This window comes from Trichogramma pretiosum, unplaced genomic scaffold, assembly GCF_000599845.2.
Source record: "Trichogramma pretiosum strain Unisexual culture from Peru unplaced genomic scaffold, Tpre_2.0 scaffold4, whole genome shotgun sequence".
In the NCBI taxonomy this organism is placed as follows: Eukaryota; Metazoa; Arthropoda; class Insecta; order Hymenoptera; family Trichogrammatidae; genus Trichogramma; species Trichogramma pretiosum.
The window spans coordinates 2985875-3010153 of record NW_019641688.1 but is presented as its reverse complement, the minus strand read 5'-3'; the positions used below and the strand labels follow the sequence as shown (position 1 = coordinate 3010153).

General features: G+C 41.6%; 2 protein-coding genes and 1 non-coding gene across 10 annotated transcripts in view; 1 reads left to right on the top strand and 2 right to left on the bottom strand.

Moving 5' to 3' along the window:
- Positions 1-20410, bottom strand: part of LOC106650230 (rho guanine nucleotide exchange factor 17) — a 34668-nt gene extending 14258 nt beyond the window's left edge. For 3 of the 8 annotated variants that reach the window (XM_023461570.1, XM_023461572.1, XM_023461573.1), the window contains exons 1-8: positions 20307-20410; positions 16109-16374; positions 12135-12914; positions 11197-11445; positions 9142-9586; positions 7645-8046; positions 5249-5726; positions 4851-5184 (exon numbers count right to left, since the gene is read on the bottom strand). In XM_023461570.1, coding sequence (XP_023317338.1) covers positions 4851-5184; positions 5249-5726; positions 7645-8046; positions 9142-9586; positions 11197-11445; positions 12135-12914; positions 16109-16351 — 2931 coding nt within the window. In that variant the 5' untranslated portion in view covers positions 16352-16374; positions 20307-20410. Of the gene's footprint in view, positions 1-4850; positions 5185-5248; positions 5727-7644; positions 8047-9141; positions 9587-11196; positions 11446-11819; positions 12009-12134; positions 12915-13257; positions 13322-16108; positions 16375-16543; positions 16590-17418; positions 17535-20306 lie in introns of those variants that run through there. The other 5 variants (XM_014368152.2, XM_023461571.1, XM_023461574.1 and 2 more) reach the window with 5 other exon arrangements.
- A 917-nt stretch (positions 20411-21327) lies between these two features.
- Positions 21328-21478, bottom strand: LOC111694262. Its single transcript, XR_002763586.1, has one exon. It is a non-coding gene; the product is annotated as a U12 minor spliceosomal RNA (small nuclear RNA).
- Positions 21479-22026: 548 nt separating this feature from the next.
- LOC106650432 lies at positions 22027-23815 on the top strand. Its single transcript, XM_014368419.2, has 5 exons — positions 22027-22323; positions 22411-22510; positions 22754-22941; positions 23015-23065; positions 23128-23815. The coding sequence occupies exons 1-5, from the start codon at positions 22237-22239 to the stop codon at positions 23209-23211; spliced, it is 510 nt and encodes a 169-aa protein (XP_014223905.1). The 5' UTR covers positions 22027-22236; the 3' UTR covers positions 23212-23815.
- The last annotated feature ends 464 nt before the right edge of the window (positions 23816-24279 follow it).

The window sequence follows — 24279 nt, the reverse complement described above, 5'->3', positions numbered from 1 at the left end:
TTTACGCAAATGTACTTGTAACATGTAATTTTATACTTTCAATAATTGAAATACTAAAACTGTACAAAAATGAATAAAAAATTAATATCTAGAGGTCATTGCTCGATCAGAGTGAATTTTCTATATCCAATTCAAAGTCTAGTCAAATTCGTTTATTTTTAATTTAGAATAATTCACGAAACTTGATCGCTGCAAAAACACGAAACATCGAAACTGTTACATCTATTTTTTATGCAATAATTTGGTATGCGTTTGTAATCGTCTAACGGTTAATGACAGATAGAGCTTGTTTAAATTACTGAGATGAATTAATCATTTTCTTTCGTCTACCATGAGTAAACTCAACATTCAGAAGTCAAGCTTCGCTAATTACAGAACATTTTGACTTTTATTGAAAGGCAAAAGCAGAAAGAATTTGGATAATTGCTTCATCAACGAATACTTAACATTTTACGTTATAAAATAAGCTAAATATTTGATGATGACTAATCTCTTTTTTCGCATGAAAGAAAACTAAATAACCAGCTGATTTATGCATGATAAAACTCCATAGTAATTCGTAAAAAAGTTAACAATTAATCAAAAATGAAATCTTCTTTCTTTTACCCTTCAGATGAGTTCAGGCTTTGTTTTGCAACTATATCCTATTGCATGCTTACTATACAAGTGAGTTGATATTTTTTCCACTTGTAACTTTAATTAAAAATATTTTATGATGTTTGGAGGAAATGTTTTAGAATTTGTCTAGACCAAATTTTTTCGATTCTTAAAATATCGTCGATATCGGTAATTTTATAGAATAAGTATAATACGATCAAACTTACTGAAAGTCTTCCAAGACAAACAAACTTAACGCACGCATTATTTTTTTCTTCTTTCTCAAGCGAGATCTAGCCACGAGAAAATAACTTTCCCCTCTCGGCAATAATCACACAACGAAGAACAAAGCGTCGGAGGACTATGAAAAAAATAAAATAAAATTACAGGATTTGCACTGGAGCAACGTGTACGAACACTAAGGCGAGCTCGGCATCACTGGCACCGGCTGATAGGCGGCTGCGGCTGCTCCGGCTGCGGCGCCGCGAGCCGAGGCGAGGGTGGAAACAGCTCGGGCGCGCAGCAGAAAAGGAGGCAGGCTTGCGGCGGTGGCGGCGCGCGGGAGTCTCTCGTGTACGCGTGCACAGTACATACGCATATAATGTACAGATATACAATACAGGAGCTGGCGCAGAGCAGCATCAATCGTACGTTACAGCGGCGGCCGCGTCTCTCGCGCTGCTGGTGGCACAGTGATCGATTTCGCCTATATTACGCCGGCGCGCAATTTTCCACACGTAGATGCTGTGCGTATACATGTATACGCTCGTGCACCGGCGCCGCGCGATGAACTTACCCCGCCGCAGCAGCTGCTTTTGAAAATCAGCAACTGCAGCAGCAGCAGCAGCCTCCACCCCATCGGCAGCAGCAAGACCACCCGTCGCCACTGCTATTACGTGCGTGTATAGCAGATAACGATGTCGCGGCGCCTTATGTTTGTTTATGTGCTCGCGCAATATTCGGTATTTCATAATTGAAAATAACGCGCGATGCTTTTATATAAGTAAACTCTTGCCACCTTCGATTCGCGCATTAAAGTTTATTTAGAAAAATAAGATGTTTAGGATTCTTAATGAATACTTAGATAGAGCACGCGCAATTCCACTTATTTATCGAATTCGCGCAGCCTAACTGCTCCTGCCGCAAGGACAATAGACGACAATTGATTTTTCCCCCGTCTACGTACGTATGCGTACCCTTCGCTTGATATTCGGTCAATTAAACAAAATACGTGCTCCGAGATACGTACGTATGTTGCCCGCGGAACACATGTACACCGTGATTGTCGGAAGTCAGCTGTTGGCCAACTTTTTATTAAATAGGATAAAAATAATAGTCGCAAAATTTTTCGGGTACTCGAAGTTTTTCGAGTACTCGCAATATATTTAAGTTTTAAGTAAATAAATGATGAATTAACAGTCTCTAGACCGCTCCTTTTGTGTGTACGTGCTTATAAGCACAGCCCTAATATGCATACGGGAGTGATTTTATTCACGGAAGCTACCCGAGAGAAATACGTGTCGATGTACATGTCAGCGATACTATATATGGGTTCGAGGCTCTCACGCATCTTCGAGATCAGCCGGTTAATCAAGAAGCCGACGTATTATATCACACTTACGCTACGTGCGTAGATGCATATAATACACCGTAAGCCCCGCGTTGCGTCACATTTGCGAGGATCCATTCAATTATTCCGATTGCCGGCTCATGAGCTTATTTTTTGGCGGCGGCGGTGTAATCGACGACGCTACTCCCGATGACGCAGGAATAGATATTAATGATCGAGCCCCGAGCTTTGCGTGACTTTCACGTATTTCTCTTAAAGATCTCGGCGTCGTCCAACCATTTCAACGATGAATCTAATAGGGTTATTAATGTCACAAGTTCGATTGTTCTTTTCAAACGGATACACGGAGTAGCATCGAACATTACACTGACCTATTATATTTCACGAAGAAGATGCGGCTGGTATGATAACAACGAAAAGATGCCCATCTCGAAGGAATCTAAGCCGTAAACCGTTTCAAAGAGAGAACACGCAACGCACTCGTGTATACGGAACTTCTTACCCAGAATACAGAGCTGATTCCGCTTCATTTCTTCAATTTTTTTCTTCTTTTTTTCTTTCTTTTTTTTATTCTTTTCTTCTCGTTGCAGCAGAATGACGAGGATGCAATGCTTTTCTCAAACGCGCACCCACACCGGGTCAAAAGCCATAGCCATGCCCCCGAGATCACATACACTTCGACAATGGAATTTTTTTTCCTTTTCCGAGTACATGGAGATAAAGAAGCAAGGACGCTCGCGGAATTTTTTATGCGTACTTGCATATCAGAGTGTATGCGCGCGTGTGCGTGTGGGTTCACAAGCGAGGGTCCACGCGCAACGTGCATATAAAAACTTCTATCATTAGTTCAACGAGAAATCAAAGAAGCGAACGCGATAAAAGCTATGGACAAGGTTATGAAAAGATATCATCTTTTGCGCAAACCAAATAAGAAGAAGCGAGCGGAGGAGAGTTCAAAATCTGATTTTTCGTTCAAGAGCAAGTCAATTATAACTACATCCTATTGGTATACACGTAGTATAAGGTAAAAATAGATTTGCGATTATTGAATGAATATACGTATACATCGAAAAAATGAATCGGCGTTAAGAATACTTGAAGAAATGAGCGAGAGAAATTCGAAAGGATATGGCGAAGACACGTACATGAGTATATGTGAAGATAGCTTGGAGACCTATATAGCGCGTGACGCGTGTCGGAGCCGATGCAAACTATATGTGCGGGAGAGACGCCGAGCGTAGAGTAATTGTACATACACGCGTATATCGATTCCCATCCCTGAAAGCCGAGAATCTCTCTGTGTATATGAAAGATCCCGCCTGGGTGTCATCTGGCGCGCACGCAAATGTTTTACCATCGTCGCCCATGCAGTGCAACTTTTTTTTTTATTCATATAACGCGTAGTACGTACGCGTCAGAGATATGACGTACTTAGTTATGTTTTACGTGCTTCGAATTATTTTCCCCCGAGTTCATTGATTCGATGTAGTTTTTGTAATTCTATAAAATCCTTTGGATGACGTTGATTACGCCTAGCCACGCGATGAATTTCGCTCGCAAGATCTTTATGATTTCGATCGCGTCCCGTGTTCCGTCGCGATCGCCTCGGGTAAGGCAAAGCCACTGCCAAAATCTCGGCAACGCTTAGCGCGCGTCGATTTTCGGAAGTTCGAGCGCGCGGCCTAGCGGCCGAAGATTGCGTCGCGCGCTATTGAGAGCCGCTCGCGTTATACATACCGCACAGCAGCAGCAGCAGCAGCAGCACGATCTGCGTCAATGTGCACCGATTCTATTTCCGGATGTAAATTCAAGACTCTACGATTCGCGCGCGCATCTCTTATGTGCGGCTTTGCGAGCTATGTGTATGTTCTTTTTTTTTCATCTTTCTTACGTCCCGAGTCAGATACTCGTAGCAACCCGTGCGTGTAATAATTTTTTTCTCTCTCGTGACACGCATATATTTATGGCTCTATCGTCGATGCTGCGCGTATATTAAAATTCAATCGATCGATACATTTTCGCTTTTTTTGCTTGAGAAGGAAAAACGTGCACAAAAAAACTGCACATTACTTACAATTAAAATGTAAAGAAATATTTCTCTAATCCTAATTTTTGATGTAACAATTAAATAAAGTTCATAAAAGTGTAGAAATGAATAATAATATTTAACTGTACGTCGATATTATTTGCTTAAATAATTGATAGTATATGTTCAATTTTTTCTTTATCACTTTTATAAAAAGAATGTGAATTTATTGTGTATCCTTTTTTGATTTTTACCATTTATTTCTGCTGCACACTGTATTAAACTTTATATTATAAGATTTAATAATGTTTTATTAATGCTGGATGGAATTCAACACAATCGGAAAGCGAATAATCTCAAAATCATAAAATTTTCATCAGTTTACTTGAATGGTATACGATGAGAATGCTAATAATAGATCAAATGCATGAGAGTTATTGTACGAGTAAAATTTCTCGTCGATTTTTCCATTTTTTCTAAACGTCTCAATTCGTTTGGGTTAGAAACTACTGACTACTTGAGTATTTTTTTTTTTTTTTTATCGAACTTTACGAATAATTTACTAAAAATGCAGGATCGAGAAAAAAAGCATGTAAGGCTCGTAAGGAATTGTTGGGTATCGAGTGCAGTAATATGAAAAATAAAAGTAAAACTCACACTGGCATTGTGAAACACCGGCATTGGGGGAGCACGAGCCACGCGTTCCGAGGATCCCTTGAGGAGCTCGGCCAAGAGTTCCGGGCTGGGCCCAGGCAAGCCCTCGAGTTTGCTCGGACTCGAGGTCGTGCGGTGATGGCACGGGACGGGCGGCTGGTCCGCGCCGAAGCCCGCCGAGCTGCTGGCATTGAAGGACAGATTGGTCGAGACTTTGCGTCGCTGGCGCATCACACCGTTGCTGGCGTCCAACGAGACGAGGTCGGTCGCGCGTGGCTTGGCCATCTCGGCCTCGAGCATTTGGCCGTAAGGACCGCGCAATGGCCGTTTGCTGTATCTAAGGTTGGAGCGATTATGCGCTGAGCACCCAGTGGGGGAGAGAGATGATAAAAATTACTCACCTCCTGGGCGTCTGGCCCTCGCAGTCTGACAAGTCGCTCGGGGTCGCGGACGGTGGCAGCTCGTCCCTCTCATCGCTGCTCTGAGTCGAGAGCTTGTTCTTGAGTTCGTAAGATTCGTTGGTCGAGGCGGCGTTGGCTGCACTGGCCGCGTTGGTCGGCCACTGGGTTATGTAGACGCCTTTGCGGCGTTTGCTCGTGTCGCCGCGATAGCGACGCGGTAACTTGCCGGTCGGACCGGACGCCGCCTGAGCGGCCGCGGCTGTGACTGTCGTCGCTTCCTGACTAGCCGCAGCGCCGGAGCTCGCCGCCGACTCGCTCGGGGCTTCGCTCGCTTCGCTTGCCTGACTCAAGCGTCTGATGAATAGTTGAGGCTGCTGCTGCTGCTGCTGCTGTACTAGATTGTTAGAGTCGTGTTTCGCGCCGCTTAGCGACGTCGCGTCTTCTTGCGGGGGAGTGATTATCACCTCGTGCGGACAATCTGATGAGACACAAAGTCAGCTTATAAACTCATTTCTTTTGAAAACCTTCGGATTCCATCCCTAATTTTTGCGTGATATATTTCAAATTTACTCGTTACAAAAAAGCTTCGATGCGATTAACGATGAACGATGAATGAATAACAAACTATAAGCATATTAATAGAACACGTATATCTAAAGTTTATTTATGCGAATGAAAATATTAATTGAAGCCTTTTTTTTCTCACCAACATCAGTGCGAATGAAGAATAAATTTGGCCATAATATTGTTTGATATGGCAGCTGTTTTATTAACTTTATTATACGTGATTTGATTTATATACGCTGATTTATATATGTTACTATTAATAGACACTGCTACTGAATTTAGAACAGTTTCATAATTCTTATCAATTAATACTTAATCTCTTTAATATCATACACTTCATTCAAATGTTGAATATCATTTAGTAATAATTAAATATTAGTCTTACAATTCTCTGGCAAGATAAGTAAAACTGTGAGTGACTTTTGAGGGGAGCTACTAGTTTTAATTGAACCTCAATGTAGATTTATGCAAGTCACACAAAGACTGATCTTGCGAAAAGTAGGACGTTTTTGATGTTTAAATGGAAAATTACATTATAAAAGTTTAAACGTCTCACATTTCTTAAGCCAAGTCGATATGTACTACTGCGGTTACAGGAAGAAAATCTTCAAATGAATAAAGAAGTGACTCTTGCAAAAGTTCGGAAAAATGAATTTTATGACTGTAAACCTAAGAATATCTTTGAAATCGGATAATTTGCAAACTATTCGTTTTCGCTACCCAAAAAAGCTATCGTTCGTTGACACTGCTGACACTGTGCTGACGTGTTTGTTTATAACATAACTCTACACATGGACTTACATATATAGGGGCACTCGAACGTCATCACAGACGCTCGTTTTTATGACGTGCTCATTGCTCCGAACGAATTTAAAGTAAATCTCACTTTGTCCTGAAAATATCAATGTCGAAAACGCGGATATTTCACCTCTGCTTCGTCGCTTTGGTCTTTTTTTATTCTTTTCATCATTTCGGCAAGATTACTGATGTCAAATAAAATCTAATATGGTACGTTTAATCTGCCGATGGATACTTTAACCCATGAAACATAATATATTATCTAGTCACAAATCGAATAAATCCGATTTTTCGACATTTTATATAGTTTCGGTTAATTTGTCATCTCATATTGCGATGATATATTTACTTATAATTTATGTTGCTTTAGGCGCAAAATAGAATTTTCAACGAATCTTCTTTAATGGCTCAAAGTCACGTGACGATCTCGCATCCGCGTGAAACAATATTGCCACGATATATATTTCGGAACATATCGCAATGAATAATATATGTCACTATGAAATAATATGCATCACCATAGTGACTGGCATTATTTTGAATGCATTTCTTTGAAACGCAATCAGTGGTATGAGGTACCTATACTAACGAAAAAAAAAAAGATAAACAATAGTGGGGCCGGTTGCAAGTGACAATTTCGCAAGCCCGACATGTCCCAGCTCGTCGATCGATGAACTGCACAGCTGCTCATACCGATCGCGTTTTATTTATACATGGCGTAAAAGTTTGATAAAAATAAAATATCAGTTAGAATTGGAATTTGGGATGAATGAAAATAACGAATGTACTTCGATAAAGTGTTCAGCTATTAATAGAAATTAAAAAGCCAAATTGATCCAGGTCTGATGCTGCAGCCGTGTAAGGTCGCATGTGCACATTAGTTGGTAAACACTCGATAGAAATGGAGATATTAAAGAGATTCGTACGAATTGCGTATCGATAGATATTTTTGGAAATATTATTTAAGAAAATATTTGATCGCGCGCAAAATCAATACAAAACTGATCATAAAATCATCGTTCACAACGAACCTTTGCGCGCATCGCCGTTGGCCTTCGTCTCTGGCGTCTCCGTCGAGTCTCTGGGCTGTTGTTGCACCTGCTGCTGTTGCTGACGATCGACGAGCTCGGGACCCACGACTGCTGAGCTCGACGCGGTCATGGAGTCCGAGGCATCGCTTCTCGGGCGGAAAAGCAGGGCCTCGTCGATACTGCTGGAGGCAACCTCGGCCGACGAGCCAACGGCGCTGTCTACGAAACTCGGCGAGGTGGCGCGACGAGGCGACGGCGAACGACGCGCCGATCGCGGCAACGTCGAGGCTTTGTTGTGGCCGCTGCTGGCGACGTTACACAAGCCGGCCCCATTGCCACCCATGGCAGCGTAAACGGCTCGGCGATAATCCACCGATTGCGCCGCGACTTGGCGGTCGAGCTCTGCAAGGTCGAAGCGTGCAACTATGGCTAATTCAATTTTTGACTGATCCCGATTCACCCAACGAGCTATTTTTACATCGTAGGAGCAGAGAAAAATTCTCGCGAGAACCGTTTGTTAGATATTCGTCAATTGATATTTTCATATACTTTATTGAAAAAATGTGAAGGTTTTGCTCTCGTCGTTGGACAAACTAAAAAAAGTCTCGAGACACGCTGTTATGCAACGTCATCGATGGCTCGCTATTTCTATCGAAAAATACCTCGCAATATACACGACCCGAGCACGCCGCTTCATTTATACGGTATTCCGTCATTTGAGATAAGGTATTTGTCACCGTCATCGACACCGTAAAAATCAATTTTTTTCACACTGGAATTCGAATAATCCGAATTTTCGTAATTCAAACAAAAGTCCCTCAAAATAGTATCCCTCGCGAGCTTTAGCAACAGTTAAGCGTATCGATCAAGTGTACAACATTCGCGGTAATATATCAAAAATTTGCCATTCGTTGTTGGAATAAACGCAATGTTTATTTTGGCTTTAGACAGGAAAAGAAAGAAGGAGAAAAATCGAGCACTCTTGACCCGAGAATCTCGTTCGTCTCATATGCGCTCGTGTGTATACAGGTACTATATAGTATAGGTATAATATAGCCAATCTCGTAGAGTCCGCGGTGGGCAGGAAAACGTGCGAGCTTGGCTCGGGTCGCGAATTACGTTGGTTCGCGGATCGAGCGCCGCCCCGCGCGTTCATTTCGGCTGCAACTTTGGCTATATACTTCTATACACATGCCTCGAGTCGCACGGGCCACGCTTTATGCTTACTTTGCGCGAATCTGACGCAGGCGTAACGTTGGCAACATCATCGCCAATTTCTCGAGAAACTAAAAGCTCGAGCTGATTATATATACATAAACACTTATTTATGTCTGTATATGTTATAACGCTGGCAACTCGCATTAGTAATTTCAATTTTCTTCTGCACCGAACAGTTCCATTTTTTTGCGAGCAACGGCATCGAAATAAAAAATCGAAATAATTTTAAAAAGAACCGATTATCTGGGTGAGATCGATCGTCCTCGCAATATAACTCACCACAATTCGTATCGGCTTGTCCAAACGAAGCGCTGCGAAACTTGCCACCTGTCGGCACGTTTCCGAGCCACGGCGTCGAGGATCTCGTTGGCTGCGGCTCGCCGTCGCACGAGACGCTCTTCGCGTGATCGGTGCAGGCATCCTCGAAGCTGCTGCCCGCGGCCGAGTCGCTGTACTGGCGAGAATGACGAGGACTCTTGGCGCCGCCGGCGAGCACGTTCGTTTGAGGATCGAGCACGAAATAGTCGCGCTCCTCGTCGATGCTCGCGCTGCGGCACAATTGGCGTGGATGCGAGGAAGGAGTCGTCGTCGTGCTCGTCGGTGTCGTCGCCGACGATGGCCTGGAGCCTTGGGCGAGCGTCGGCACCGAGTTCGGACTGCCCTCGCTGAAGGTGTGGCTGCGGCTCGAAAAGCGACCCTCGTTCGGTGCCGGAGATTGTTGGGACTGAAATCGCAAAAAGTAATTATCAATCGATCATGTCCTCGCTGATTTTTCAAATCTTCTTTTTTTCTCTTTTCTTTTCGACTGCTCGGCGAGCCCTTAAAACGCTCGAAAGATTTATAATTCGAGTCTCGAGCCAACTGGCCGGTCGGGAGCTTGCAACGTTGCAAGCTCTTTGAGCGAGCGATACGCGTCAACGCAAATATGCTCGTTATAAATGCACGCGCGCGCGGCAACAGCATCGCGCGAGCTTATGTAATGATTTTCGACGAATATGTTTCGCGTATGGTCGAACGAGAATTTTCCGGAAAATCTACCCACGCTATGTATTGATTTCGAATAGTGTATAATATAGCAGGCAGTTTGGCAAGACCGGAAGGTACAGCGCGCGAGTTCGTGATTTCGTCCGGTTTGTAATTTTTCGTGCTCCGTCGGAAATAAACCGCATATGATTAACGACAGAAAAAATGGATTCCGATTCGTTCACCGCGAGCCATGACTGCGCGCGGCTGTTTCATTCAAGTATTCGAGCGCGTGCACGCAGAAGCATCGAAAAGTCGAGCGCGTGGCGCGCGCGCATGCAGGCAAGCAAGCAGCATCGATTGCTTTTGCAGTTTTAATGGATTTTCTAATTTCGACGCGTTGCTAAAAACATCGGACGCGTAGCAGAGCAAAATAAAATAACAGCGGATGCGTGTACAGCACATCCAAATGATTGGCTGATTTTAGATTATGTGCTTCGATGCGTGTGTTCCAGCATGTAACTACCTTATACACGCGGTATTACTCAGCAGACGCAAATTGCTCGCGAGCAAAGTATCGTTCAAAGAGATCGTTTAACTTAATATATACATATGTATTTACACGCGTGTGTGTCTGTGTGTGTATAGGCTCGATACGAAACGATGTTTGCGCGCGCCAAATTTTCGCTTAATGACTCGCTTAATGCAGCTCTTTTATTATTTTTTCGCTCTCTGCTTGCGCGACCGAGTCATGGACAGTCGTTGAATTTTGGCACGCGCATACGCATCTGCACTAGGAAATGAAAGTTATGATTTCTTTCGCGGCGGCGCGAGGGCGAGAACAGTTGACGGAAATGGCCGGATCATCCGGCGTTATATTTAAAAAGCTAATGATACGACAAATTGAGCCGATTGTTGTTCGAGTCGATGATCGAGTACAAGTGCACATAAAACTCCAAAAGAAAGAAGACCGAGCGACGAGAGTTGGACGATTTTAATACTGTCCCAAGCGACACCAAGGTCAACGGTTGATCGCGCGCGAAATTTGTCGACAAGACAATGTTATTTTCTGGAGAAAAAAAAACGATTCGATGATTGATGATTTGTACATAAACGTCTAAAAATAAAGCCACTGACGATCTGTTTCACACCCTTTTGTGAGGCAGACAATCTGTGTGTGTACACAAAAATATCATTCGCTACACGTGTATTATAGCGATCAGAAGTGTCGAAAAGTGAAAACTCAATGTTCAACAACCTCGAGGCAACCAGTGCAGTTGCGTTACGGTTAATAGCCTCCGGTAAAGTTAAAAGATTTCTTTGGTCGCGATCGACCAATAATAATTCCAAAAGAGATCGTAATTGGTATACCTGTTGCGAGCTAATACTGAAGGACGACGAGGATGAGTCCGGCGACGAGACGTAGCATCTCGATGGTCTTCGGGGAGGCGGTACAGGAGCCGAGGCAGGGGCCGATCCTTTCAGCTTCTCCGTCAGCTCGCGCAGCTTCACGGCTTTGGTGCCGGAATTATTTGATTTTTTTGCGTTTGCGCCACTGCCGTTGTTTCCACCGCTCCATCGGAACCGTTGAATGCGGTCCACCGCTACCGCCGCCGGTTCCTGTAAACAGCGTATGAAAAGAACCAATTTCATTGGCTATGAATTACGATCGCGATTGGAAGGATTGGTTGTTTTAATCGGTGCAAAGCATTGCGGCGTAAATCAATTAGTGACGATTATGCTGGCTTTGAACGATTGGGCCAAAATTGCTTATCTCTAGATATCGCAACGTTCGAGTCTATTGTAATAACTAAAATAATGAAACTGAACAGATTAAAAGATATGAAATGTATGATTCTCACGTTATTTTTAAAAATTAATTCAAACTATAGTTCTGGATAAATGATTGAAAAAAAAAGTGTAAGTTGTCGAGTATCGAATGAGAGAAGCTTGAAGCGCACACGGACACACTCGTTAATCGATCTCAGTCTTACAGTCCTTACAAAGAAGTTTGTAACAAAATCCATAGACACTCCGCTACGGAATTTCGCGCGCAACTCTGCCCAGCGGTTGTCCACGATGATCAACTAAACATAATTCTTCGGTCACGAATTTATCACAATGAACTCTCTTTATAGTCGAGCAGTCGATGTCACACTCGCACTCGGATCACGTATCACTTGTTATAACATCATGACTTTTGCAGCGTGCAGGGAAAATTTAACCGGAGGAAAATACGATGCGAGTCGCGCGAGAGTCGATCGGAGGAGGAGGAGGGGAGACAGGACGGGACTCGGACAGCAACAGACCTGCAGTCTCAAACTATGATGTTTGGTCCACTGAGCGATCTGCAGACGCGGCAGGGTGTGATGCTGCTGCGACGAGGCGGATATTATCGTCGGTTGCAGCGGCGAGCACGAGGAGGACGAGGAGCAGGACGAGTTTAACGGGGAATTGGCAGCGTTGTGATTTGCACAGGTAGTCGGGACGACGGAGACGGAGCTATTGGTGGTCGCGCCGTGCAGACCGCCCTGGCTGCCACTACTGACTGCTGCCTGCTCGATGCAGCCACCGCCGCCGCCGCCGCTGTTGCTGCTGCTGCTGCTGCTGCTATTCGGCCAACATCGGACGCTATTATTAGAATTCGGAGCTACAACCGTATGATAATGATGATGATGATGATGATGTTGACGCGATACCGCCGGTTGCTGCTGTGGCTGCTGCGGCTGCTTCGTCGCTTGAGCTCCAGAGGCGCTACAAGTGCTGCTGCTATTGCTGCTATTATTGCCGCTGGACCAAGACAGAGGAATACGAGAGTTCAGCGTCGTCAGCGAGCCGCGGGACGGCGAAGATCTCGGCCCGATGCAGCTCAGGCAGCAGTCCGTCGCGGCGAAGTCTAAGATTAGCGGCTTGCCGTTGTTGCTGGCGAGCTTGCCGTCGCTCAGGCGCTCGCGCGGCTCGCTCTCGTGCGAATTTCGTCGGTACTGCAGCTTACGATACAGCTGATTGTGCGGCGGCTCTTCCATGCTCTGCTGATGCAGCGGCTGCTGGTCGCTTTTCCCAACTTTTGCCGCTTGCACGATGCTGTCCTGAGGAATAATGATATTTTAATATTTTTCAGACTGTAGAAACATAATCCATTGAGCTCAAAGGCTTTCTTTCAAATCGATCAGAAAATATAGAGATCAACTAAGCGTAATTGCACGTAAAATGAAGATGAGCAATACTTTTGGCCAAACTAATGTCTTTTTTCAACTAGATTGAACTACTATTATAGTTTTTTGCCGAAGCTCATTTTTCAGGTAGGCCAAGTATGGTTAAATGTTAAAAAAAACACTACTGCGGATGAATGAGTGAATCGAACTGTCTATGAATGACCGGCAAACTAAAGAAGACCAAAATATACGTCACCGTGTCATTTCAAAAACGTACGAGCTGTAACGAGTGACGCGGTTGATAATATCACCGGTCACTTTGAAAAGAAACTAAAAAACAAAAAATTGTAAATTACCGTCGAAACGTACGCATACACTCACGCAACTTCATTCAATGTCGATGTCAAGTCATGTAGACAGTTTGGACTCATGACTCTCTTTCGGTTTCTCTCTCCCTCTCTCCCTCTCGCGTAAATATATCTTACATACGCGTCGCGCATGCACATGCCCGATTCGTAACGGAACACGCACACACGGGCCAGCGTATAGCCCGGAAGAAAGGAAGTCAGCGCAACAATCGCATGACGCAAGAGCAATCGCATACTATGCGTTTTCTCTATACGACTGCTGCTGCTGCACGTCTTCTACGAGTCCATCAGAAGCTTATTTTATTAAGCCACTGTAGATGGACGTATAGGCTGCGAGGCTATAGAAGGACGCTGACATTGAACGAGCGCTCTGAATGCGAGATGGAATTTTTCTATTACGCATGCTGGAGCGTTTGCAAGGAAATGGCCTGGCGCGTCGAATATGGTTCCTCATATCTTTGAGCTTGACACTGGACAATCGATCGACTCTTCGAAATTACTGAAATTTTCAAAAGATGAGGAGCACAGTCGTTCTGCACTCGAAGCGAAAAACGCATGCGATTTCGTGCGAAAGTCACTAATGAAAATCTCTTGTTATTTCGGGCGTTACTGTAATAAACCCAAAAATAAATTGTGAATCCAAAGCGAAGTTGTACGTGCACAAATTCACGGCAGCATATGGATCGAAGAATTAAGCGGACGCGGGAAAATGACTTCAATTTTCTACGCACTCTTTAAATCCACCTGTCGTTGTAAATACGAGTAAATATCGACGCGATAAAGGACAATTTAAGCTCGAGCACGCGAGCGCATCTCGCGGAAATAGATTCTCATTTCGTCATCGCGCGCGAAAAATCACTAAATTATCTCCTTCGCTATTCGTCACGTGTCGATGCGTGAAAAAAAGTGTAAACAAAATATGAACGTCAAAAAGAAAGTCTGTCACATTCAAAAGACTATAAGAAAAATATTTTTTACATCGACAACTTAGGTGGAGGTAAAAAAAATGAGCTATTCAAAAAAATCTAAAAATTTTAACCACCAAAGTAAGAACTTTAATTATTTCAGTTTAAATGTCAGAATAAGCTCACAATCGTATATGAAAAATGTAATCATCAACCTCAGCAGAGAACTGAAAAATGTGATACAATCTTTTTTTTTATCCTTCAGAACTTTTGTATAGTTTTATAGGAAAATAGAAACAGTAAAAGACTCAATCACGAAGTGACCTTTAATTTTTTATGAACGCGTATTTCCTTCATATATGAGTTCCCACAAGATCTTGATAATTTTCAAATAATTAGTGTGCAGTTATCGTAGCTTAAGTTCAATTTAATTTTTGATTCGCGTACATTTCTGGTTACGACTCTATTGTACGATAGAAAAAAATAAAGTACAAACCTATGTACCGTAAATTTAATCAGGCGACGAAATTAATAAACAGCTGATTGAGCGGAGCTGCGCGATTAAACGTAATCGCTTATCTTTGTTTTACGCACAAACGAGACACACTACATTATGCAAGGAGCAACAAACTTCTCGGAATTCATCTCCTGCCTCTCACGTACCGCACGTTCGTATATGAATTGTTACGGGGTGAATGTGCACCATGTCGTATCTCATCAGTTTAAATGAGTATACGTATTATAATACAGGCCTACGTGCATATTATACATATACACTCGGCAACAAAATTATCGCAACAAAAAAATTCATCGAAATTTTGTCGATTTTCAAATGCTTCTATCTTGGGCTAGATTTATCGTATCGACACGCTTTTTTTTTTAATTTCTTGGAAATTTTGTCCTCTTTAAATCCATATAAATTAAGATAAGATTTGAGTTAATGTTGAGTTACCAGTAGTATTTGAGCGTGACCCTAAAAATTACTGAAAAAAAATGACTGTTTGAACGTGTACCAGTACCACAGTGATTTTTTTATCGAAATCTAACATACACCATCGCAAAGTGCTCTTTTCAACGAGTAATTTAAAAAAAAAAAGACCTCTCTACGATTTTTTTAACGCCCTGTAGGTCGATTTGAAGATACCATTTAAAGTACGTAAAATTCCCCGTTTACCTGAAATCAAGACGATTTTCTGGGCATTATGCGTACATAAACCGTACCTTCAAATCGACCTACAGGGCGTTAAAAAAATCGTAGAGAGGTCTTTTTTTTTTTAAATTACTCGTTGAAAAGAGCACTTTGCGATGGTGTATGTTAGATTTCGATAAAAAAATCACTGTGGTACTGGTACACGTTCAAACAGTCATTTTTTTTCAGTAATTTTTAGGGTCACGCTCAAATACTACTGGTAACTCAACATTAACTCAAATCTTATCTTAATTTATATGGATTTAAAGAGGACAAAATTTCCAAGAAATTAAAAAAAAAAGCGTGTCGATACGATAAATCTAGCCCAAGATAGAAGCATTTGAAAATCGACAAAATTTCGATGAATTTTTTTGTTGCGATAATTTTGTTGCCGAGTGTAGTTGTGTCTTTCGCACGTCTCCCGCGCGGCGCAACTTTATATACGGCGGCTCGGCATCTTTATCCGGCGACTCAAACGTTCGAATGTCTAACTACGCGAGGCAGACGTTTGTGAGACAATAGCAAGTAAACTGCAGTCGTACAATATATATAGCACCCTAGCCTTGGCTTCTAGGAGAGATAGAGAGAGAAAGAAAGAGAGATATTACGGGCATTTTGGCGACGAAAAGAGAGTTAAATGTGCATTTAAGTGCTGTGGCGGCTTACTTGCGATAGTCGCAGTCCGTATCTGGTGCCGCCGAGAACAACGTAATTGTTGCCGGAACTGCTGGTAACGGGTCTCGCTGCTCCCATTGCCAACCAACCAGTGCCATATGCTGTTTTCTGTTGCTGCTGCTGCTGTCGTTGATGATCCGGCTGCAACGTTGCTGCTGCCGACGCTCTTGTACTTTCTGAATGTGCGAGACCTCCTCCAACGCCACCCGCGCCGTCTATTCCGACGTGGGGCATCCTTCATCCTTCTTTAACTAGCTCTGCAATCAGTTCGTCGACGTCATTTTAATATCGATCAAAATTCGAGAATATACGATCGTTGACAATGTATTTTCCGACGCAAAAATTGAATTCCCTCGAAAAAAAAAAATGCGATTCCGAGTCGAAACATTAATTTACAATATACGTATGTAGTATGCATTTGCGAACCGGCAATGTTTGCTGCGAACGCCGCGATGTGCATACGAAGCTTAAAAAGCTGTTGCTGCTGCTGACCGCACACGTGCAAGCTACGCAATCGCGCCGTCGTCGTCGGTAATACGATACGTTGCCAATGACCATTGAGAGAACGAGAGAGAGAGAGAGAGAGAGAAAAAGAGAGCGGATAACAAGATATTTTTACGCTTCGCTTTTATAACAATTCATTAACCAACTCAGAAATATCTGCTTTCGAATGATTTTTTTTGGCTTTTTATGTTTTCGACAAAAAGTTTTTCGCGCTCGACACGTGTACGGTTATATGGAATCGGAGCTCACGCGCGTGCAGTACATTTTCCATCCCCCGCGCGCGTCCGCGTGTGGTAAATATATTGCATCGTCGATACAACGGAGCTTACACGCGCGTACGAGGATACGTAACGCGTGTATCGGAGTAAAATCAATCCGCACATCGACACAATTAATTACGCTTTTTCAATGCTGCGCGCGTTGGGTGCGAATCGAGCCCACACTCGATCGGATTCGCGCGGTACATGTAACGGCGTTAGCTGTATCTACGCGAGGCGAACTTATGCGGCCGAGTTATGTCATTCTAATTCGGGGAACCAACTCGAAAGACGCATTATAATTGCACTCGCGCTGGGTGAAGTAGTGTTCAACTTGGCTCATTACGATTGTTGTTTCATTACGAGCTCTTCAAACTTTGTCACATTTGCAATTCCTCATAGTCCCGATGAACTTTTCAAACTATTTCTTAAATACAAGTTGCGTTAAATTTTTTCTTCCGTATTAGCCGTAATCGATGAGCATTGGCATTCTCGCAATGAATAAAATAGAGAAGAAGTTTTCTTTTATCGCTCACGCACCCCAAAAAATGAAATCGATCGGTTCATGGAAATTGAGCGACCGCAGTTCACTGTGTGCATCAACGACACATACTTGCTCTAATAAGAGCGAGAACTCGGAATAGCGCGTGGCGATCGCCAACGTCCAAAGCAACGAACTGCCCGTGCTGCACACGGGTCGTCGTCGTCGTCGTCGTCGTCGTCAGCATTGCAGTTGCAGCAAATAACGTCGGCTAAATACGCGACGGCGATTCTAGCTGCAGTTTCAAGAAGTGCAATAAGAAGAAGAAGAAGAAGAAGAAGGAAGAGTATGAGAACGAAAGAGGTAAAAACAGTGTGTGCGAAAGAGAGAGAGAGAAGGAGAGAGAGGGAAAATCAAGAATCTCTCGGTGTGCGAGGCATAAAATAAAAACAAAACGAATAATAGAAATGAGCAATAAAGACCGGCAGGGGCGAACAGTGCCGACGCTGTTTAGTTTTAGTATCAAGTGTAAGTAGGTGTGCGCTGTGTATATTTACACGCGCTGCAGCAACACCACAGACGAGACGCGGCAAAGCTCTGCTGCCGCCCGCCGAGAACTGCCAAGTGGCGATCGCTGCGAATCCTCTAAAACTACTGTGGATTTAATGCGATCCGCGCGTACACCTGGTCAGATCAAAGCTCGCCTAGCTACACTGCGGAGCTGGAAATTAACGCAACGTTAGCGCTGCGGTTATTACGTGACAGACGCGATGAGCACTCGAGGCTCCAACTGCTCGTAACACCATTTTCCCTTTTACATGTACATTCCGCAAGATATATACACCAATGTATAGATGTGTACAAATGCTCATAAAAGACGTGCCGCTCGCAGAGGATTTCGAACTTATTAATTGAAAAAATTGAAAAAAAAGTGTACCCACAAACGAATCCCATCCGTTCGAGAATTCGCCGTTTCACAAGCACTGCGCACTGTCGAATATTGAAGCAGCATCGGGTATTATTATCGCCCGAATAAGTGTCGCTGAATCGTCAAAACATTTTTGTTTTGAAGCGCTCGTTCGTCTTTTGACTTTTTTTGCATTTCAACAATCTGCATCGTTTGTAACGCGACGTTTCAAAATCAATGGCGATGCGGCATTATGCAGCAGTCATTTGACGTGCGATCGTGCATATTTTTATACATACAAGCGTCTTTATTTCTCGAATCGATCGGAGATCGAGGCCCTGCTTATTTATAACTACACAGACGAGAATAATGCCGCCCACGTGAAAGATGGTTATTGACAATTTATTCGCTCGCTCGATCAGTCCCCTCATCAATTTTTTTTTTTTCGATCAATCAACTTTTCACCAACAAGTGCCGTGAAGCAGCTTCACGGTGTAAAGAGAAAACGTCTTCGCCAAAATTACCTATGCATATGTACGCGTTGAAAGCTAAAATGTCTTGAAACTCGGGATTTTTTAACAAGGCGATGCCGATTTATTGCGATTATTTCCTCGATCTAGTCTGCCCCGTGTTTTCCATCCTCGATGAACGTAAAGTAACGAGTTAATCAAGTTTATGTTTTATGTCCACTTCACGAGTCAAAGCTTGAAAAATTGTGTCGAAAAAGTTCCCATCTCAAATCGAGCGTTCATTACGACAAAATGAGTTTGACTGCGCTGCATCACGGACTCGAGTAAGCGCTTCTATGATAATGCATATTACGAGCAAACGGTACAGACGAATTCACGATCCTCTAATTGTAAACTCGTGAGCCCACAGCAGTGTTACACACATGCCGTGAACATCGCGCGAGCTTTGATGCGTTTAACGGACGAGCTCGTTTTAGCATATAGTCGATCAATAACTGTATTGGTGAAAAGCTCCAAAAATGTATGAAAACATTTATCATTGTAAAAATTTTTTTTAAATTACTCACACTTGGGTTTTTCCTAATTATATTTTTAAGGGTAAAAAGTCAAACTCGTCTTTTTCATTTCAAGCGTTTGTCTTGTTTTCGGAACATTCGTGCACTCGGAAGTCGAATTACTCGCAGAGCGGTGCTCGACTGCCGCTGACTAATTTTATCCGAAGGTGTCTCTCGGCGCGGTCGAGTTCAAGGTTTGACGTGACAGTTTCTCTCGCTCATTTTCCGCCACAATTTTCAATATTACTCGTATTGAAACTTTACCTGTGAAATTTTACACTCTCGAGCGAAGCCCCATCGTAGGCATTCTACTTTGTCAAAATTCACAATACGATGAGCTATCGATAAGTCGAGCGAGTGACAATTTCATCAACAAAAGGTGGTCATACTTAGTGTAAAATATCCGAGATCTGCGTCGACTGCCCAGCGAATAAAAGTTGACGCGCAAGAGCGCGTAAGCCGCGCACGTATGCCGTGGAGTATGATGTAAATTTGGGTTCGAGCACGCTCGGCGCATGCAGACGCCTCACGATTGTACGGCGAATCCCAGTGCAAGGAAAAACCGGTTCTCTCGATCCGCTGCAAGTCGATTCCAACACACATGCACACACGACACACACGCGAGCGCGCGCGCCTATCCATATATACACGGTACACACACACTAATAGCCGTCGGAGAATAAATCATTTCGTTTTCAAGCGTTACGATTCACTGAAACTTTGGAAGCGAAGCAAAACAGACGTAGGCGCCCTAGCCAGCAAATGCGAGCGGCTCCAACCGTTCACGAGATGCCAGTGATTCTTCTCCGTAAATGTGTAGGATTCTGTCAGCTGTCAAAAAATGCCAATGTGCCGCCTCGAAAATAACGTCAGTTGGCGCTTGAATAAATGCAGATACGACAGCGAGTTCGATCGGCACGCCGAAATTATGCGACAAGCTCTCCATATAGGCTCGGAGCTCGCCGAGTCTCGTTTGATTTTCCTCCCACAAATTATTAGTATGAAATGGCACTTACATATATTTGTACTTTAACGCACAATAGACGAGCAGGCTAAGATCCATTGGGGCCAGAGATCGCGTACGTACGTACATATGCGGGCGCACAAGGAGCCAGATTCTTGGTGAGCCTCGCGACTCCGACAGCCGCAACACTGCACGAGAGTCGGCCTGTGGCAGCGCGCGCGAATACGTCGACTATGTTTGTGTACACATGTCGTATGTGTGTGTGTACAAGTGTGCAGGCTAAAAAATCAAGCTGACTCGGGAATGGCCTGGACTCTGGCAGCTTCAGCGCCGCCTGTGTCAGCTTGGGACCTACATAAAAGGCCGCAGGTACAACACATGCACGCGTCTCGCGCCGTACGAGCTTCACCCCTCTCCTTCGCACTTGTAAAGATTGTGTCTGTGAATAAATGAATACGGTTCCGCTATAGGCCAGTACCTACAAGTATCCAATTGCAATGTTGACGGCTGACAAAGTGCTTCAAAATAGCTGCACGCATGATACAAACAGCTTATAGTGTAGTGCACTATGCACTAGACCTTAACAAATACATGATTATATTTCATAGGGTAATTCGATAATTTATTATAATGATTATTACAGTTATTTTATCATTTTCGATGTTCGTAACTACTTCATTGACTCATTGTTCCTACCACTGCGGCTATGCTTTCATTTGCAACCAAAACATTAATAGATGAAAACTAGCAAACCGTTTATTTTTATCCTTTCAAAACAAAAGTATGTCTCCACCAGATCAATAAGTATAATAATTTGTTTATAAAAATTTTTTTAATAAACTGACGTTATAAATTTTTTTAATCCATCAACACTCTTACAACATAACTAAACCATTTTAAACAAAAAGGGTGGCGTGAAATTTTTCTTTTACGTCAAAAAATATTGTTTTCGAAATTAACCACTTTCGAGTTTGGAGACTGGAGAAAAAAATTCTAATAATTAATCAATTAATTAGTTAGTTGTATAATTAACTGTCCATCACCAGTCTATTGATTTTAGATTTTATTAAGGGGAGGTAGATCGCTTCACTGGGCTACCTGAAAAAGTAGTTCAGGCTGCCACAGGACGACCTGTTCCTCTTCAAAAATAGGTTCGCTTATAATTTAAACATTGCTAAGCGTTACCAAAGCCTCATATTTTCCTTACTCATTAGTTTAAGGCACGAATAGTCAGTGCGAGGTACGCTCTATTTATGTGAGAATTTTACTTTTTCTCTTGTGAATAACCAAAAGTATGCTGGAAGCCATCTAGAGGGTCCTTTTAGTACTACTTCCCTGTTTTCATTGACAAATATGAATTGCGCAATTTTCAAAACTATTTCTGTGGACTTGAACAATTATCCGTTAGCGCTTATCCTCTTGTAGGGGTTTATAATTTATGATGTGGAGAAAACTTTGATCTCGCTGTAATTTTTATTTTATTTCACAACAAATGTTTCGTCGATCAAGTCAATAACATCCTATCCACTCGAGTTCATATAATACATTATGTTTTGTATTTCAACTTTCTTATAATTTCGTGGAGCTGTTACAGTTAAAATTAACTATGGAAATGTATACGATTATTTTCGAAATTAACCGTACATACATATGTAAATACTAACGGTCTGCATCGGTCAACTTTAGCGCACTCCGTTGGGACTTGGGTTGGGAGACTGTCTTTTTCATTCTCGTGAGTCTCGTGTCACAGTCATAATAAACACATACACACGTATGTATACACCTGTTGGTTTTGGCGTCTGGTTGTGTGTTATTAAACTTCAGCCGCGCTTGATTCACTGGACGACGCCCAGTATTTATAACCTCGCAACTGCAAAACTAACATTGACCTGGCGCGCCCAGTAAAATATATTCACATGCATGGAATTTTGCTGCGTTTATTAATTAAAAAGTAATCAGTGCATAATTGTCAATCCATCAATATGAAAGTCGTCGATTCGTGCTGGTCGCCATGCATATGGACCAACAACATAAACACAGCTTGTAAAGCTATTGCTTTCTACACAGTGGTCAGTGTTAATTTTTTCTACAGAGCAATTATATTTTTATATTTTTCAAACTTTTTTTAAAATGTTTCACTTGATTCATATGATTAGTCGGCCAGCATTGTACTGATTACATTGATTGCATACCAAATGAATGGTGGCGACTCAACACAACTGTACAATCCTTTATTTGAAGCTGATGTCAGGGGTTGTAAGTAACATCATTAATTTAAATAAAATTTAAAGAAAAGCAGAGGCAAAGTTAGTCCAAAAATAACATTTTTAAACCTATTTTCTGAAACTCCATTTTTGGAAAAGACTTTATAGTAGGATTCAATTGTAAAAAGTTATTAGTAGGAGTTTTAGAAAAAAAAACAGAATACTTTATTTTTTGTCTAGCTATATGATTCCTTTCATAATAATACACTCATTATTAATTAAAATTTTATCACAGCGATGCAATACGTCGGAGGTTTCTTAATCTACTACTTCATATGTCTTATTATATTTGCAATCATGATGATACATGGCCTTCGTAGGGGAGTAAGAGGCTGGCTCTTACCCTGGCTAGTAGCTTGGTTTATCGTCTGTTTATTCCAGCTAGTTTTTGGATTATGGCTAATCGGTGGCTATTACATTTATGTAAGTTGATAATCACTCTCTGAAAAATATTTTTATCTATTTATAATTATCAAACTTTCATTTTTTATTTTAGCTGCAGTTAGTATATTCAACATTGATCAACTGGATTTGGATGGGATACAATGTAAGCATATGAAACTTGAAAAAATTTTTCTTTTAATTAATTGTTTCGAAATTAAATTGCAGATTTATTGTTGGCTTGTTGTACTCTCAATGTATAAGGTGCTTGAAGAATTACAGTCACCAAACATTGAACTTCTTTGGCCTTAAACGCTTGGTTTTTTGCATTAAAATAGCCAACAAGAATAACAATAAGAAATGTATGTTATCATTTAAGATAAAGTCAATTGAAATTGTTACTCATACAAAGCACAAATTCAACGAAAAATGTTTTAATGAGCTTTGACTCCAGTAGAGTAAAAACTATTGTATAGAATTTTCATTTAATTTGAAAAAAATCCAATTAGTATTGTTATTTTCTATAAATAACAATTTGGTTTAATGACTAAGACTGAAAATAACCTGCATTGAATCAGGATCTATCCGTCCAATATCAGCCTTGCAATATTATTATATTAAATGAAAAGTAAATTGCAAATACTATAATATTTAAGCTTTGCACATACTAATGAGTATTTTAGTTTATACATGTATGCAGGTGAAGATATTTGTTAGTGTTTTATTGCAAAAATCAAAACATAAGCTTTTTTATATATTCTGTACAAAAATATAATTAAACCTGTTGAATGTTTAGTATTTACAGAAATAATGTAAAATATTCAACATTATTCAAATGCTTTGAAGTTGCTTTTAACCAGTAATCTTTTATTTGAATAGAATGAACTATTAGATAAATTTTTGCACAATTTTTAATAAAATTAAAAATTTTGAAATATTGTCATATATATAATTTTATTACTTTACCAATGTTTTTTCTGTTTTTGTTATAGCATTCTCTCCTTGACAATAACATGAATAAAAACTAGAGTCAAATAACTATTTAACACTAAACATTATGGTTCAATTGAAAATGATTGACTTGAAACTATTGATGAAAAGAAACCATTTAATTATACCAAATTGAAATCATAAATAATAAAAGTTCATTGCTATAATTAAGTTTATTAGTAAATCAGTTTATCATTTGCACACAATGATAACAAGGTTTTATTGAAAATAAACTTATGCATAAAAATATTCAGGGCAAATTAGTTGACTACAGTTTCATATTTAATTAAACATTAAAACTATTAGGTAGATACACAAGTTAGAATATTCATATTTCAAACAGAATAGATTGAAAACTTAAATAATGATTTAAAATTTATTTACTGACAA